General features: G+C 40.0%; 2 protein-coding genes across 2 annotated transcripts; both read left to right on the forward strand.

Annotated features, from left to right (window-relative positions):
• The first annotated feature begins 4,588 nt into the window (after positions 1 to 4,588).
• LOC308289525 (GTPase IMAP family member 8-like) lies at positions 4,589 to 8,761 on the forward strand. Its single transcript, XM_080731227.1, has 5 exons — positions 4,589 to 4,794; positions 5,330 to 5,484; positions 6,158 to 6,398; positions 6,755 to 7,090; positions 7,583 to 8,761. Exons 1-5 carry the CDS (start codon positions 4,767 to 4,769, stop codon positions 8,149 to 8,151), a joined length of 1,329 nt encoding a protein of 442 aa, XP_080587353.1. The 5' UTR covers positions 4,589 to 4,766; the 3' UTR covers positions 8,152 to 8,761.
• A 499-nt stretch (positions 8,762 to 9,260) lies between these two features.
• On the forward strand, positions 9,261 to 14,000 carry LOC308289751 (TLC domain-containing protein 3A-like). Its single transcript, XM_080731501.1, has 5 exons — positions 9,261 to 9,582; positions 11,147 to 11,230; positions 11,356 to 11,575; positions 12,347 to 12,442; positions 12,775 to 14,000. The coding sequence occupies exons 1-5, from the start codon at positions 9,461 to 9,463 to the stop codon at positions 13,066 to 13,068; spliced, it is 816 nt and encodes a 271-aa protein (XP_080587627.1). The 5' UTR covers positions 9,261 to 9,460; the 3' UTR covers positions 13,069 to 14,000.
• Positions 14,001 to 14,513: the final 513 nt, after the last annotated feature.

Genomic DNA, 14,513 nt, shown 5'->3' on the forward strand with positions numbered 1-14,513 from the left:
TGTGTAAACAAATTAAGAGGCACTCTAATCATTGGACTAATGTGGCCTATGTTCCTTGTGCAATCAATCATGTTCTATATCCATGGCCCATGAATTTCGTCTTCACCTTGCACAACGTTGCGTGATCTGATACCATCAGTACCCAGGAATAGGCCCCTATTCTCTTTCCCTGCCTGTCTACACCCTGGTTGCAAGGCATGACCCCATCCCAGTGAGTACAGGGAGAAGTAAACTGTATATCGTTGCTGTCGGGTAGAATCCTCTTATCTCCATACTTTTACTTTTTGTAAATGAATGCCTTGATCATACTAGTGTCACACAAAAGCATCAAAAGTAGCAGGAACAACCTCGAAACCTGGCACAAAGCAACGCGCTTTGAGCTTGTGGATCTGCTACTTTTTGAATCCTGATAAGTAACAGTTTTGGACATACAAGGTTTCCATCAGATATTCTGAGGAGAACTTGACTGATAGATTATGTCATTTTGAGGAGAACTTGACTGATAGATAAATAATGAAGCGAACCAACATTAACAAAGAAGCAATTGTACAACAAATTGTGAGGGTTTTACAAGACAGTACAACAAATTAGGCAATCGCCAACACCACCACCGTTATTGCCATTATGGGATTAAACAGGCTTTTCTATAGAAATAGTTTTTAAAGGATTTAAAACTGTTATTGAACAAGAAAGGTGAAATTCTGGGAAATTGCAAGTGTGGTTGCACTGACACTGACCAATCCTGTCTGATTGGACATTATGTTGTCCAAGATATCAGGCCTTACAACCCAGATAACTTCAGTCAAAAGGCTAACAAAAAAAAGGTTCACTTTAGCTGGCATAAAAGTTCTCGGACCGTCTGACCTAGAACAACAGTGTGCTATTATAGCAACCACATTAACTAGCAACTCTGAAGTCCAATGGCAGGCTGTTCCAGAGTCTAGGGGCCTTGATCACAAAGGCCCTGTCACCTTTGGTCTCCAACCTGGACTTAGGAACAATTAAAAGAGTCAAGGCAGAGGAACAAAGGGGCGGGGCTTACTCTTACAACAGAGCACACCATGCTCTTTGTTTCATTGCAGTTTCCTTGTGCTGTGTTGTTAGTCTTAAACACATGGGATTTGAACCTAGAATCTTGGGGACATGTAGAGAGCATCTTACTTACTGTTAGCCAGTCTAGATTGCTTGGTTCAGTTATCCTTGTGGTTTAAGTGTTATTATGAATGTTTTTGTAAGGTCACACAGTATACCATGAGAAATGTCGTAGCTTGTCCGTCAGTACAGGAAGTGAGCTTGTCCGTCTTTCAGTCAGTACAGGAAGTGATGTCACGTGACATCACCTCATCAATAGTCTCGCGTAGCCAGACAACTATTCCACAATCTCTGAATGCTATATAGAGTCTGGAACAGCAGCTCCCTAACGGCGAGTATCGAAAAACGGGCATTAACGTTCAAAAAAAAATATTTTAAAATGTCATTTCTGCTAAGCAGCAAGCTAAACATGCTTATATGATTTTTATTTATATAATGATAAATATGTGTGATGTGAGACTGAAACGGAAGTGACGTGGGGGCTTCACTTCCGCTTCATCTCGCACTCATCGTTTCTATTTCCGTCTGCCAGACTGTATGCCGGGAGCATTTGACCAAATCGCGGAGGCAACAGTCTGGCCACGCGAGACTACCTCATCAAAGATCAAACCCTGGATATCATACTGTCACTGTGACATCACTTCCTGTTCCACTTTCTGATGTCATCAATCCCAGGCCCTAACTGGCCCAAAAGCCTGCTTTACTCTGCTTTACACCCTACCTTCCCCGAAAACGTTAATATTAAGTCCATATGTATATATATGGATGCCCTGTTAGGGTACACACTTATGCCCAAAAATGGAGATCCCAAGGCATCAACCCAGGCCCTAACTCGCCAAGGCCCTGCTTGGCTTTACTAATATATATCACTGGCCAGATGGCAAAGGCATGGCCCATATCTCTGTGGCTGGTTCAGATAGGGATCTCCATGTATGGGCATAAAATATATTGTATGTATATGGATACATATTATCTATCTATAAATAAAGGATAACATAAAATAAAAAGTCCAGATATGTTCATTCCCAGAAACAAAATCCTTGTATGCCCATATATGGAGATTTCTGATGTCATCAATCCCAGGCCGTTACTATTAGAGATGTTACCGATCAATCGGCAATGGATCGGATCGGGCCGATCAAAGTGTGATCGGCGATAATCGGTGGTTTAGATCAAAAGGTAAATTCACCGATCCGATCGGTGCATCCGATCAACCAGCCGTTCAGTATGCCCACTTGAGGCCATTTTGGGGTATTGATTTCCACAGTGCTGAAGGAATAATTAGTTACTGCTATGATAATAAATACATAGTAATGCTGGTAAATAACTATAAGGCAAATATATAAATGAATTCATGAGTGAATTAATTAATTAAAGTTAAAACATTAACATTTAGAAAATATAAATAATATATAAATAATAACTTGATCGGATCGGTGATTGATCGGTATCGGGTGATCAAACTTTTGTGATCGGTGCTCGATGATCGGTTCCAAAAAACCTGATCGGACCATCCCTAGTTACTATTAAATCCATATATGTATGGATATATATTAATAAAGGATAAAATAAATCAAATGTCCATATACAGTATGGGCATTCCCAGATGATGCCCTGTTAGGTTACCCCCTTATGCCCATATATGGAGATCCCTAGGCATCAAATCCAGGCCCTAACTCGCCAAGGCCCTGCTTGGCTTTACCAATTAACATACGTTTTATGCCCATATACTGTATGGAGATTCCTATATTATCCATATTAAGGACATTATTAAGGATATTATGTTATCAATATTTGGTAATGCCCATATATGGACATCATTTGACATAACATTGTTGACTATCATGCAGGGGTCTCCATATACAGTATGAGTAACTGGTCCCATATACTGTACAGTACATCACTGGCCAGATGGCCAAGAATTGGCGCAACGCATGTCACTTTGAGGTGTCTTATAGTAGTCTTCATGTTTGAAGGCAATGAAGGGGATATATATACAGTATATTCTGTATTTATGTGTACTGTAGAAAATACTCCTAAAATAAAAGGGGATACACTTATTGCGACCATAGGTCACAGTTTACTATGAAACCCGGAGATCCTGTCCGTACGTCAGTGAGTGGGTAACGCCTCAATGTCTATAGCTGTCGACCTGTTTTGTGACATCACATTGTTGACTCAATGAGACTGCCTGTTCTGGCAATCATATATGGAGATCCCTGGTGTCATCAATATTAAGCCCATATTTGGTAATGCCCATATATGGATGCTCCATATGGCCAAGACAGAATTCATTTGCAAATCAAGACTGCTGAATATCATCATCTAGATATCCATATATGAAGATCATAACACTGACTTCCTCAAACCCTGGATATCCATCCATGGAGACAACTGGATCATCACTTAGATCTCCATATATGGAGCTGACCTCTACATCTGATTCCCAGATGCAAATTAACACTTGCAAATTAATTCAGTCCCTTTTATGCCCATATATGGAGATCCCTGTCCCGATGTCATCAATATTAAGTGCATATCTGGGAATTCACATATTTGCCAATGCCCATATATGGGCTCTCCATATATCTCCAAGACAGAATTAATTTGCAAATCAAGACTGCTGACTATCATCACCTGGATTTCCATATATGAAGATCATGACACTGACCTCATCAAACCCTGGATATCCATACATGAAGATGACTAGATCATCAGCTAGATCTCCATATATTGAGTTGGTCAATACCTCTACATCTGACCTCACGAACTCCATATATGTACATAGCTGACTGTTCTGACATCACAGTGATGACTCCACCAGCTCAGCAGAAGGGCATACATGCCAAAGCAGCCATGTGCACGCTATTTAGTGTGGTTGCCCGAAGGGCAACACACTATAGTTCAGGGGAAACGTTATTCTGGATAAACTTTTCAGCTGGAAATTGGAAATTGATGGAAACCAGATTTATTAGAGTTGCAATTGGAATTCAATGGGGTAAAAGTGCAATTGTAATTCAATTGGGGAGTGGTGCTAGCTCGAGGATTGGTCTGGCTTCACATGATAGTTAGCTTGCTGCAGAATATAGTCAGGGCAACCACACTTGCAATTTCCAATTGCATCTTTCTAGTTCATTGATTATTGCAGGGTTGTAGATAATTCCATAATTTGCCTATTTCTATTAAAACAAAATCAATGAATATAGTCCTCAAATTTTAATCATCAGAACACAAAACAAATTCACAGTTTTATTTAGTTTGCTCTGAGTAGGTCACATAACTAATACAGCCTTACTGGATTACTATGCCAGTCACATATCTAGAGGAAGTAGATGGGAATAGCCTCTCTGCGAGTAATAATCCCAACTTGTTTGTTCACTTGGTTTCATTATTGACACTATGTTGCTTCCTAAGAATTTCCCTTGTGAACTTTGGAACTGTGATTATGAAGCTATGACATGATCATGCTGAGTTATTCAAATGACTGGAAGCGTGAGCTAAATGAAGGAGGTTAGCCAAGCCTTTGAATCAAGGAAGGACAGAATTGAAAATAGGTCTAGATATACAGTACTTGGGATGGTCAAAACAAGGCATTGACTCGTATAAAGACAGTGGATTTCCTGGACAATTATATCAGAACTTCTCAGCTGAGTGACAACTGGAGGGAGTTTTAAATGGAAGCTTACAGTTCAGCCTACTTTGGTAAGTTTCTGAGATAATAATGATAATAATAATAATAATACACTTTATTTGTATAGCACCTTTCAGGACAAGAAATGCAGATCAAAGTGCTTTACAATGCAAAAATAAATTGTATACATGATTAACAATAAAACAGAAAAGAAGAGCAAAACCACAAAACAACACTAAAAACATTCAAAACTTCAATAAGACCTCGATCCTGAATAATAATAAATACCTACTTCGTTCCAAGGAGGAAATTAAGTATTTTCAGCCCAACCCGGCTGATTTGCTGCCCACAAGGAACGCCTTTAGCAATAGGGGTTAAGAGTCTTGCTCAGGGACACACAGTGACATTGCTACCCTGGCCTGGAATCGAACCAGGAACAACCTGGTTCCCCAGGCAGGTAACCTCCCTAACCATTCAGCTATGCTGCCCCTGAAGATGTAAACTAATGTATGGATTTGTATGGGTTTACAGTACTTTCTGCCTCTCTGTATGTATGTATGGCTGGGCCTGTATTGTACTATGTCTATACATATTTTTGGGGTCCAGGCTCAGGCTTGTCCAAGCTGGTGATTCTGTTACTGGGTGAGAGACAGAGTGGGAAGAGCTCTGCAGGAAACACCATCCTGGGCAGGAGAGCGTTCCAGATTTCTACAGAGACTGCTCACAGCTCCAAGGAGACAGGCTGGATCTGTGGGAAGCAGGTGGATATTAAAAAATCACACTCGTGTGAACTGAGCGGTGGAGGCTGTGTGTGTGTGTGTGTGTGTGTGTGTGTGTGTGTGTGTGTGTGTGTGTGTGTGTGTGTGTGCGCGTGCGCGCGTGTGTGTGTGTGTGTGTGTGTGTGAATGTGAGTCTGAACAACAGCGCCCCTCCCTTAACATGTGTGGTCAGAAAAGGTACTGCAGGCTACATACAGACACGGACGGACGCATACACACACACACACACACACACACGGCCACGTATAGGAGTGTTGTGACCACCGCTCAAAAACAACATACAGGGTGAATAGCAGATATACATTGCAATGCGTTGTGATGAGGTATTACTGCTCTTTTCACTATTCATTTATTTTGGGGGGGGAAATGTCTACATTTCAATACAGCAATGTATTGATATTAAAAAGAAAACATACTTTGTAATTTCTACTTTTGAATAGTTACAGCTGTTTCTAACAACAAGTATTTTATTAAACTCAAACACAAATTTGTCAGAACAATTTTCACTTGCAGTTGAGTCATATTTTACCAAGTGAAGGCCTATCTATACTTTGACTCGAGGACTGGGGTTGGGTTGAGTACTTTGTCCACCACTGGTGAATATGAATGTTTGTATTTGTGTCTTTTGACCTATGACTAACACTGATGAAAGCAGGTTGCAGTAATAGACACGCCAGGCTGGTCGTCCTGGCATGCCACCCCACCCAGAACCGCCAGGGAGCTGTGCAGAGGAATGGCTCTCTGCCAACCAGAGCTCCATGCCATCCTGCTGGTGGTTCCCATCTCATCACAGTTCAGCCAGGGGGAGTGGGAGACCATGGAAGCCCACCTGAGGCTGCTTGAGACAACCATCTGGCAAAGAGCCATGATCCTCTTCACCCACGGAGATAAGTTAGGTATTTCATGAAATTATAATCAAATTAAATGATTAAATTAAATGAAAAATTCTAATGCGCCGTTCTCACACTATGCCACATAATACATCAATATTTAATCAAAATAAAACGATAATATAATAAGAGAGAGAGAGATGGGGGGGCACAGTGGTGGAACACGGTAGTAGCAGGACTATAGAAGCCATGTGGAGCTGGGAGAACAGAAGGTGGGATTTTATTGACTCACAGAGATGGGTAATAGCGTTTATCTATATTGGAGCAACAGGAATCGAGTGAAGATTTGAATGTAGATTTAAATAAACTATATTAGATAAACCTATGCTTCATCATGCAATTAAGCTCTTTTATTTTGACAGGACAGCTGCCCATAGAAACCCATATAAAAAGTCAGGGAAGGACGCTGCAGTGGCTTCTGGAGAGATGTGGCAATAGGTACCATGTCATGAGCAGCCAGGACACAGCCTCGGGGCGTCAGGTGCAGGTGATGTTACAGAAGATAGAGAAGATGGTGGAGGCCAACATGCGACCCACTGAGGTGCAGCAAAGGATGTACACCTTGTTGAGAGAGGAGTTGAGGAGAAAGACGGAGAGGAGGTGGCAGGGAGGCAGAGAGGACCCAAACATGGCAGTGATGCATGATGGGATACCGAGGCATGTGCGGATGGCCTCGAGACCAACGGTTGTGCCTAGAGGTAAGTTCTGTCCCATGCAAAACCTAGTCTAACAACTAGGATTACTCATGTATGATGTAAACCACTTTAATGCAGTTTCATATTATGCCACTGCTGCAAGACATGGCTGTGGTAAAAAAAAATAAGTATGGAACAGAACAGTCACTAACAGTGTTAGCATTCATTAAAAGATTGTTTATGACCCCGATAAGCAGAACTGTTAAAGTATAGTATTGATTTCTCTACTAAAACTTTTCAAATATCTAATAACGTTTTTCATGGCTACCAGAAGTTGTAATGAGACAGTAATCTTTGTTTCAATGAATGCCAGTAAATTGGCCAAAAATGCATGGGTTTTATAAGAATAGGCTGTACAAACATAAAGTTACAAACCAGTTAAACAGAAAACTCAGGACACTTTATCAAAAGAAAGATATTTATTTATTTTAATTTGTATTAAGTGTCCAGTTACAATTGTTTTGAAAGCCATTACTGTGTATCATGTCATTACAGGCTTCCTGGCAGGGCCACCTGCAATAAGAGCTGGTCTAGGTATCATCCTATTGGGAAGGAGAAGATCTGGCAAGAGTTCAACAGGCAACCTCATCCTGGACAGAGAGGTGTTTCACACTGGCACAAAGACTGTACGGTGTGCTGTGGCTGATGGGGACGTGTCAAGGTGGACTGTGACAGTGGTGGACACCCCTGGATGGAGTCTGTTTGGTCTGGCCCAGCCAGAACAAGTCAAGCTGGAGATTGGACGAAGCCCGTCCCTCTGTCCCCCAGCAAGTAAACTGGCATTCGTACTGGCTATCCCTGTGGACTCTTTCAAGGAGAGGGACAGGAGAGCAGTGGAGAAGTACCTGAGTGTCTTAGGTGATGGAGTTTGGAGGTGTACCGTGGTGCTGTTCACCTATGGAGGCGAGCTGAGAGGAAGGAGCATTGAGAAATACATTGAGGAGACAGGAGAGCCCCTGCGCTGGGTGTTGGACAGATGTGGTTACAGGCACCTTATTTTCAAACAGTGCGCAACAGACAATACCGAGGTTATTAAACTGCTGGAGATAGTGGAGCAGATTTAATTGCTCCAGATGTGCTGGTTGGTGCCTTGCATGGATTCCCCCGCCCTCAGTGTATGAATGTGTGTGTGTGTGTGTGTGTGTGTGTGTGTGTGTGTGTGTGTGTGTGTGTGTGTGTGTGTGTGTGTGTGTGTGTGTGTGTGTGTGTGTGCGTGCGTGCGTGTGAATGTAATGCACAATCTATGTAAAGTGCTTTGGAATAAAGCGCTATATAAACGCACCATTTATCATTTATGTGGATAATGAACTAGACTAGACATAACAAAACTAAAATAAATCAAATCAAATATTATTATTTATAAAAAATGCATTATAGGATACTTTGTTGAGGTTAATTAGAACTACTGTTTAGCTAGGCCATGTAAGATAAGCTGAATATGAATGATCATTGTAATATTTTTCCCATATTTAATACATTCTTTATCCTAAAGTTATAAATGACATACAAAACATTAGTTATGGTCAGCATTCATTTAACTTCTAATCAGGGATCATCACCGTGTTGGCTCGTGGTGGAGATTTTTTGACAAAATTAACAAGCTAGAGAAAACACAAACATAGCTAGCCCTGAATGTCCATAACCGGTCTGTAACTCTGAGAGACTACAAATGGAACCAAATGCAAATAAAACCTTTGAGAACCACTAGTAGCAGTCCTATTAATATGCCATAATAAATAAGTGTCAGTGTCATACATATTCTGAAGAAAACCTGGAGAATTGACATTCAGTAATTGCGTCTTAATGATAAAAGCAAGAGCATTATAATGGTGTGTAAAAAAGACAATCTTAGAATTTGACAGACATATTGATGACCACTGCTTCTAAATCGATTCAAGCCTTATTATCCATCCTGTCCACCAGGAAAAGATAATGCGTAGCCACTTGGCTCTACAGGTTGCTGATCCGCATCCGGCCTGCGTCTAGACCGGATACGGAAATATTGCTGCGTACAGTTAACTACGCATGTAGTAGGCGGGCTCTAGACCGGATCAGAGCACTGAGCAGTAAATCGAAACGCACTACGTCTTTTTGAGAAACCAGCCCTCTGATGACGTGGGGTTACTTCATAATAATAACAGGGAAGTTGTTCAAGTAGCAGACGTAAAACGGGCGTAAAAACTGCTAGGCTACTAGAATACGAATTATTGCTGTCGGACATTGATCTCGGGTCCAACAGTCTATAGGCTTGGATCAACAAGTCCTAACTTCACTCAGAGTTCTTCTGAGGACACAGATTACATGGACTCGTGCCTTTCTGTCGCCACGCTGTCGTGTTTCTGATGGAAGTGGAACATCTCTGTATGTTCGATTATGTTTACAATCTTAGCATGCGGGGCTGTATTTTTCCCCGGTCTTTTCATAACCTTGAGAAAAGTGTTCAGATCGACGTTTACACGCTGGAGTGATGCAGACGTGGTTTGCGTTAGTGAGAGGTAAGACACGACGCACTATTACTTTTTGAATGACGTAGCATGATTTATCAGTGTGTGCGTATACATACATGTCGTACTAGTAAATTACTAGTACATTTACTTAAGTAGGCTACTGTACAATCTGTACTTAAGTACAATTTTGAGGTATTTGTACTTTACAAATTGCATTTCCCAATTTACAAATTGCATTTCCCAATTTTGATTTATCAGTGGTGGAAAGTAACTAGTACATTTACTTAAGTAGGCTACTGTACAATCTGTACTTAAAGTACAATTTTGAGGTATTTGTAGGCCTACTTTACAAATTGCATTTCCCAATTTTCAGTACTTTTACTTCTACTCCACTAAATCTCAAAGGCAAATATTGTACTTTTACTAACTAGTTACTTTGTATATTTTGATTATTACTTTATAAATGTTACAAAACATTCATAACCCACACACAGTAGACTGTTTCGGCCATTTGAAAATAGCAGATCTTGTAGATCGGCTAGATATAGGCTATATATATAGCCTACATTTTGAACTTGTGAAATGGGACATTCTGCACAATGACTAGGGACATTCTGCACAATGACATTCTGCACAATGACTAGGCCGAATTTACTTTTTGTACTTCATGTACATTTTCATACCAATACTTTTACTTTTACTCAAGTACATTTTTTATGCATGACATTTCTGTGACGGAATATTTCTACATTGCAGTATTGATTATTTTACTTATTTTACTAACGTTTTGAGTACTTTTTTTTCCACCACTGTCTAATAATGTATTGAATCAACTGATGGGTTGCCAACTATCTGAAATTTAAAGAAGGGAGTTGCCGATCTATAAGCTCGCAACGCGTCGCCTATCTTTGCAAAGAGTTGTAGATAGAGAAAGAAAACAACTCTGGTGACGTCTGGTCCAAAGTTTACCAAGCCTAAAGGGTTTAAAGTGGTTAACATACAACCTGTATTATATAATTATGTAAATTAGTTGTTTGAACTTGGAAGATGTGCGTCAGTGATTATTTAATTCAAAAAAAAAAAAAATAAGAAAGTATCCCTCATCAGTTCAATAAGGCATTGGTTCTCAAAGTCAGGTCCGGGGACCCCCAGGGGTCCTTGAGGGGGTCCCAATCTAAATGATTAGGAACCAAATGGACCTTTATGGGTATGTAACTCGGAGTGTGTACATTTGTACTCAAACTAACATTACCATAATTGTACTATATAAATTCTGGTCTAAGAGAAAGAAATGCCATTAAATGAGGGGTCCGTAGCATAATGCATGTCAAACTGGAGGTCCTTAAAATTAAAATGGTTGGGAATCACTGCTAGAGACGTAAAATTCTTCTCTTATATGGGGTCCTTGGCATATTATCTTTTCAAATGGGGGTCCGCAGGCTAATAAGTGTCAATTTGGGGGTCCTTGACATGAAGTTTGAGAACCACTGCAATAAGGGACACTTCTTAGGGACAATATTCTGTATTTCAAGGGACGGTTGGCAACCCTACAAAATAAGTGTTTTCCCCCACTGACCACTGACCAGTCCATTATACAATGTTCAATTGTTAGGTTGGTTTCAGCCATCCATGCCTCTTTGGCGACCGCTGCTGGATTAGTTATCATTAGCTCCTGCAAGGATGTAATGACTGACAGGTAGGTCAACAGAATAGCATTACAGTAGTAGTTGTCTTACCACTATTTCATGAATTTATATACATTTTTACAGGCTGCAGAAAAATCATAATTTAACATTTTTTCTGCCTTTTCACAACATCCAGACACTGGTTGGTCGATGCTTTCGTGTTATTTGGAGCTCCCTACATGGCTTATGACATCTTTGCCATGTACCTGAGCCACTACCATTTTCAGAAGGCCAAAGGCAATTATGATGGTGTGTGCAGTCATTCACTGCACACGGTGAAGAAGTTTGTCCGCAAGGAATGGCTATTAATTCTTCATCACCTGGTCCTGCTACTCATCTTCGTGCCCGCTGTTCTGGTGAGGATGGATCTACTCCTCTCCATATCTCTCTCACAAACACAAGCGCGCGCGCGCACACACACACACACACACACTACGTCTCACCCTACAGTACACCTGGTCATCTACAGATTTATGGAGCTATACTGTATATACAGATGTATGCTGGCAAGCTAGACACATTCTGTTCAGTGCAGCCTATGTTGTATACATTTTGTATTGGTGATTGTTACACTCTCATCTTTTGGATAGAAGATAAGTGATTGACTCTACTTTATTTGTCATCACATCTATATACTGTACAAGTATTCAGCGGGACAAGCTCCAGGATCTTAGTGCAACAAGCATTATGACAAGACAAAAAAAAATTATATATATATATATATATATATATATATATATATATATATATAAATATAATATATAATCTTCTTTCTCACCTCTCATATCTGATTTAGTCATAGCAAGCTTTCTTTCTTTGTTTCTTTCCTGTTTGTGCTTTTTGTGTGTGTCTTGTGTTAGTGTGGCTGGCTGTGTGCATGCTAATGTCAATGCATCAATGTTTGCACCCAGAAGGGCTATGGTGAGGTCAGCTTGACACTCACCCACTCTCTCACACACGCACACAATAATATTACCAGAAACGTATGAAGAGCTAGCCCTGAATGACCATAACAGGTCTGTAACTCTGAGAGCATACAAATGGAACACCTGTGTGTTTTAAGCTTAATTTACAGTATAAACTCATACAAGCTGCCTGTTTGACCATAGAGTCTGCCTGTTTTACAGTTCTTCAGAGGAGGTGTAGGAGACTTCTTCTGTGGCTGCATCTTCAGCTTAGAGTTCAGCACTCCCTTCATCTCCTTTGGAAAGATCTTCATTCAGGTAAACATTTCAACCAAAAAGCGTGGCCTTATCTTTCAAGCAACACAGATATACAGTGAATGAATGGCCTTTTGTTATCACTTCATGCAAAAGTATAATAGACTATTATGTGTAGTCTCTTCTCTTAGTCATTTTTACAACGTGGCTATGCAGGGGTCTAGCCATCTATTAAAAGGGATAGTCAATCTGTGTTCTGAGCTAATCTTGCAAACTGCCAGTAGGCCACAAAACTACCTCCACTAATTGTTTTCACTCATGTTTTGAAGTGAATTGGGCTGTTCTGTTTTTACATGGCTTTTAAATTCCAATCTTTGTGCTATCACTCTGTCTAGCTGGGCCTTCAAGACGGATTGCTCCACGTGATCAATGGTGTCATTGTTCTACTGAGCTTCTTCATCTGTCGTATCCTGATTTTCCCCTATATGTACTGGATGTATGGACTAAAGTATGACATCCCCCTGCACAAGGCGCCATTCAATGTGCCCGTTCTCTGCAACTTAGGCTGCCTCACTCTCCTGGCTCCTCAGCTCTACTGGTTTAGTCTTCTGTGTCGGAAAGCCTACAGGCTCTATCAGAGACAGATGGAAGGGAAGGTTGAAGTCACAGACAAGTCAAAGTCAGAATGAACATCATCTATTCTTTTAAATCGTTTCCCAGAAAAACAAAATTCCGAATTGTCTTCTTTCTAAGTCAGCTGTTTCACTTAGTTTCTTGCTACTGTTGTCATTAGTTTGTTCTTCTAGCTTTGATTTGTTTGGGTTTGTTTCGTGCAGCGCACTTTAAGAAATTCAGATTGAGTTAAAAGTATTATTCGTTGTTATGAAGCACACCTTTTTTAAAGTCAGATACGTCATCGACTGATTTGTTTGCATTTATGCAAGTGTTTTGTTTCCTTAGGACTTAAGACACTAATCTTGTATATTAATATATACAGTGAGTGTGTGTGTATGTGTACGTGTTTGTATATGTACATTATATATACAGTATACTGTTTCTTGTTTGTGTATTTGTACATGTTATGAAAGAACAGAAGAAATAAACCATACAAACACTGTTTTGAAAGAACAAGAAATAAACCATACATACACTATACTGTATATGTACTGTATATATGGAGATGCACACACATTATTAGTTATCCTTATTTCAGTCCATTAGTAGAATGAACTGAACCTGCATTGAGACGAGGGAAGTCTCTTTTCTACAGCTGAACATCTGTTTCTCGCTTTTGTTAACATTGGAGGCCTTAACCGCTTTTTAAAGCAAGACCATGTCCTGTATGTGTACTATGTACTGTTGTCGTAATGTACTGTAAAAGAGACTAACCCTCAGGATCCGGTCATGGAGATTTTGTCAGTAATGTTAAAGCACCAAGACCTTTTCTATATTTCTGTGTTTGAACTTGTTCTATTTAGATATATTTTATGAAGTGCCTTTTATCCACTGAAAAATTAGTTTAAAACACTATGACTAATATAACTGTCTTTATTGAAAAAGAATTGCAGACAAAAATAACCATTCCATATTTGCAATTTGAAATAAACAATGAAGCATACTACACATACATGATTCATTGATGCGTCGTATTTAGAAAAACAGTGAACTGGCTTTAGTCTGAGAAAAAGATAACCACCTGTGCCAAAAGCCTAATGTATGCTTTGTTGTACAATGGGGTTGCTTTGTTGTACAATGGGGTTGCTCATTCAAAATAGAGAGGATTCATATATTTGATGCCTTCCTTTTCAATGTCGTTACCATCATAAAAGCAAGTATTTGTCCCGTCGGCGAGCAAACTATAAATAGTTTGACATCATGCCTCGATGTTACATATTCTCTTCTGGAATTTAGTCATATTTGGGACCCAAAACTGTTTTCATTGACATGAATTTACCACCCACTGGTTTGCCTCTCGGATAGTTCCTCTACCATTGTGGGGGTGTGACATTCCTTAGAAGGAGGTCCCCTCCTGACACTTTTATGAAATACGAAATGGCTGGAGAGCAACGCCATTGTGTGATGTAGTAAATTAGGCTTAAGTCAAAGGAATTCTTAGATTTTGAAAACAAATTAC

Source organism: Nannobrachium achirus (assembly GCF_963921795.1).
Source record: "Nannobrachium achirus genome assembly, chromosome: 8".
NCBI lineage: Eukaryota > Metazoa > Chordata > Actinopteri > Myctophiformes > Myctophidae > Nannobrachium > Nannobrachium achirus.

Excerpts from the sequence above, each read along its gene's own strand:
- LOC308289751 (XM_080731501.1), top strand. The coding sequence starts at position 9,461 with ATGTTTACAATCTTAGCATGCGGGGCTGTATTTTTCCCCGGTCTTTTC. Across the intron at positions 9,583-11,146 it reads GTGGTTTGCGTTAGTGAGAG|GTTGGTTTCAGCCATCCATG; the intron begins GTAAGACACGAC and ends TTCAATTGTTAG. Across the intron at positions 11,231-11,355 it reads AAGGATGTAATGACTGACAG|ACACTGGTTGGTCGATGCTT; the intron begins GTAGGTCAACAG and ends CACAACATCCAG.
- LOC308289525 (XM_080731227.1), top strand. The coding sequence starts at position 4,767 with ATGGAAGCTTACAGTTCAGCCTACTTTG. Across the intron at positions 4,795-5,329 it reads TTACAGTTCAGCCTACTTTG|GCTCAGGCTTGTCCAAGCTG; the intron begins GTAAGTTTCTGA and ends TTTGGGGTCCAG. Across the intron at positions 7,091-7,582 it reads ACCAACGGTTGTGCCTAGAG|GCTTCCTGGCAGGGCCACCT; the intron begins GTAAGTTCTGTC and ends ATGTCATTACAG.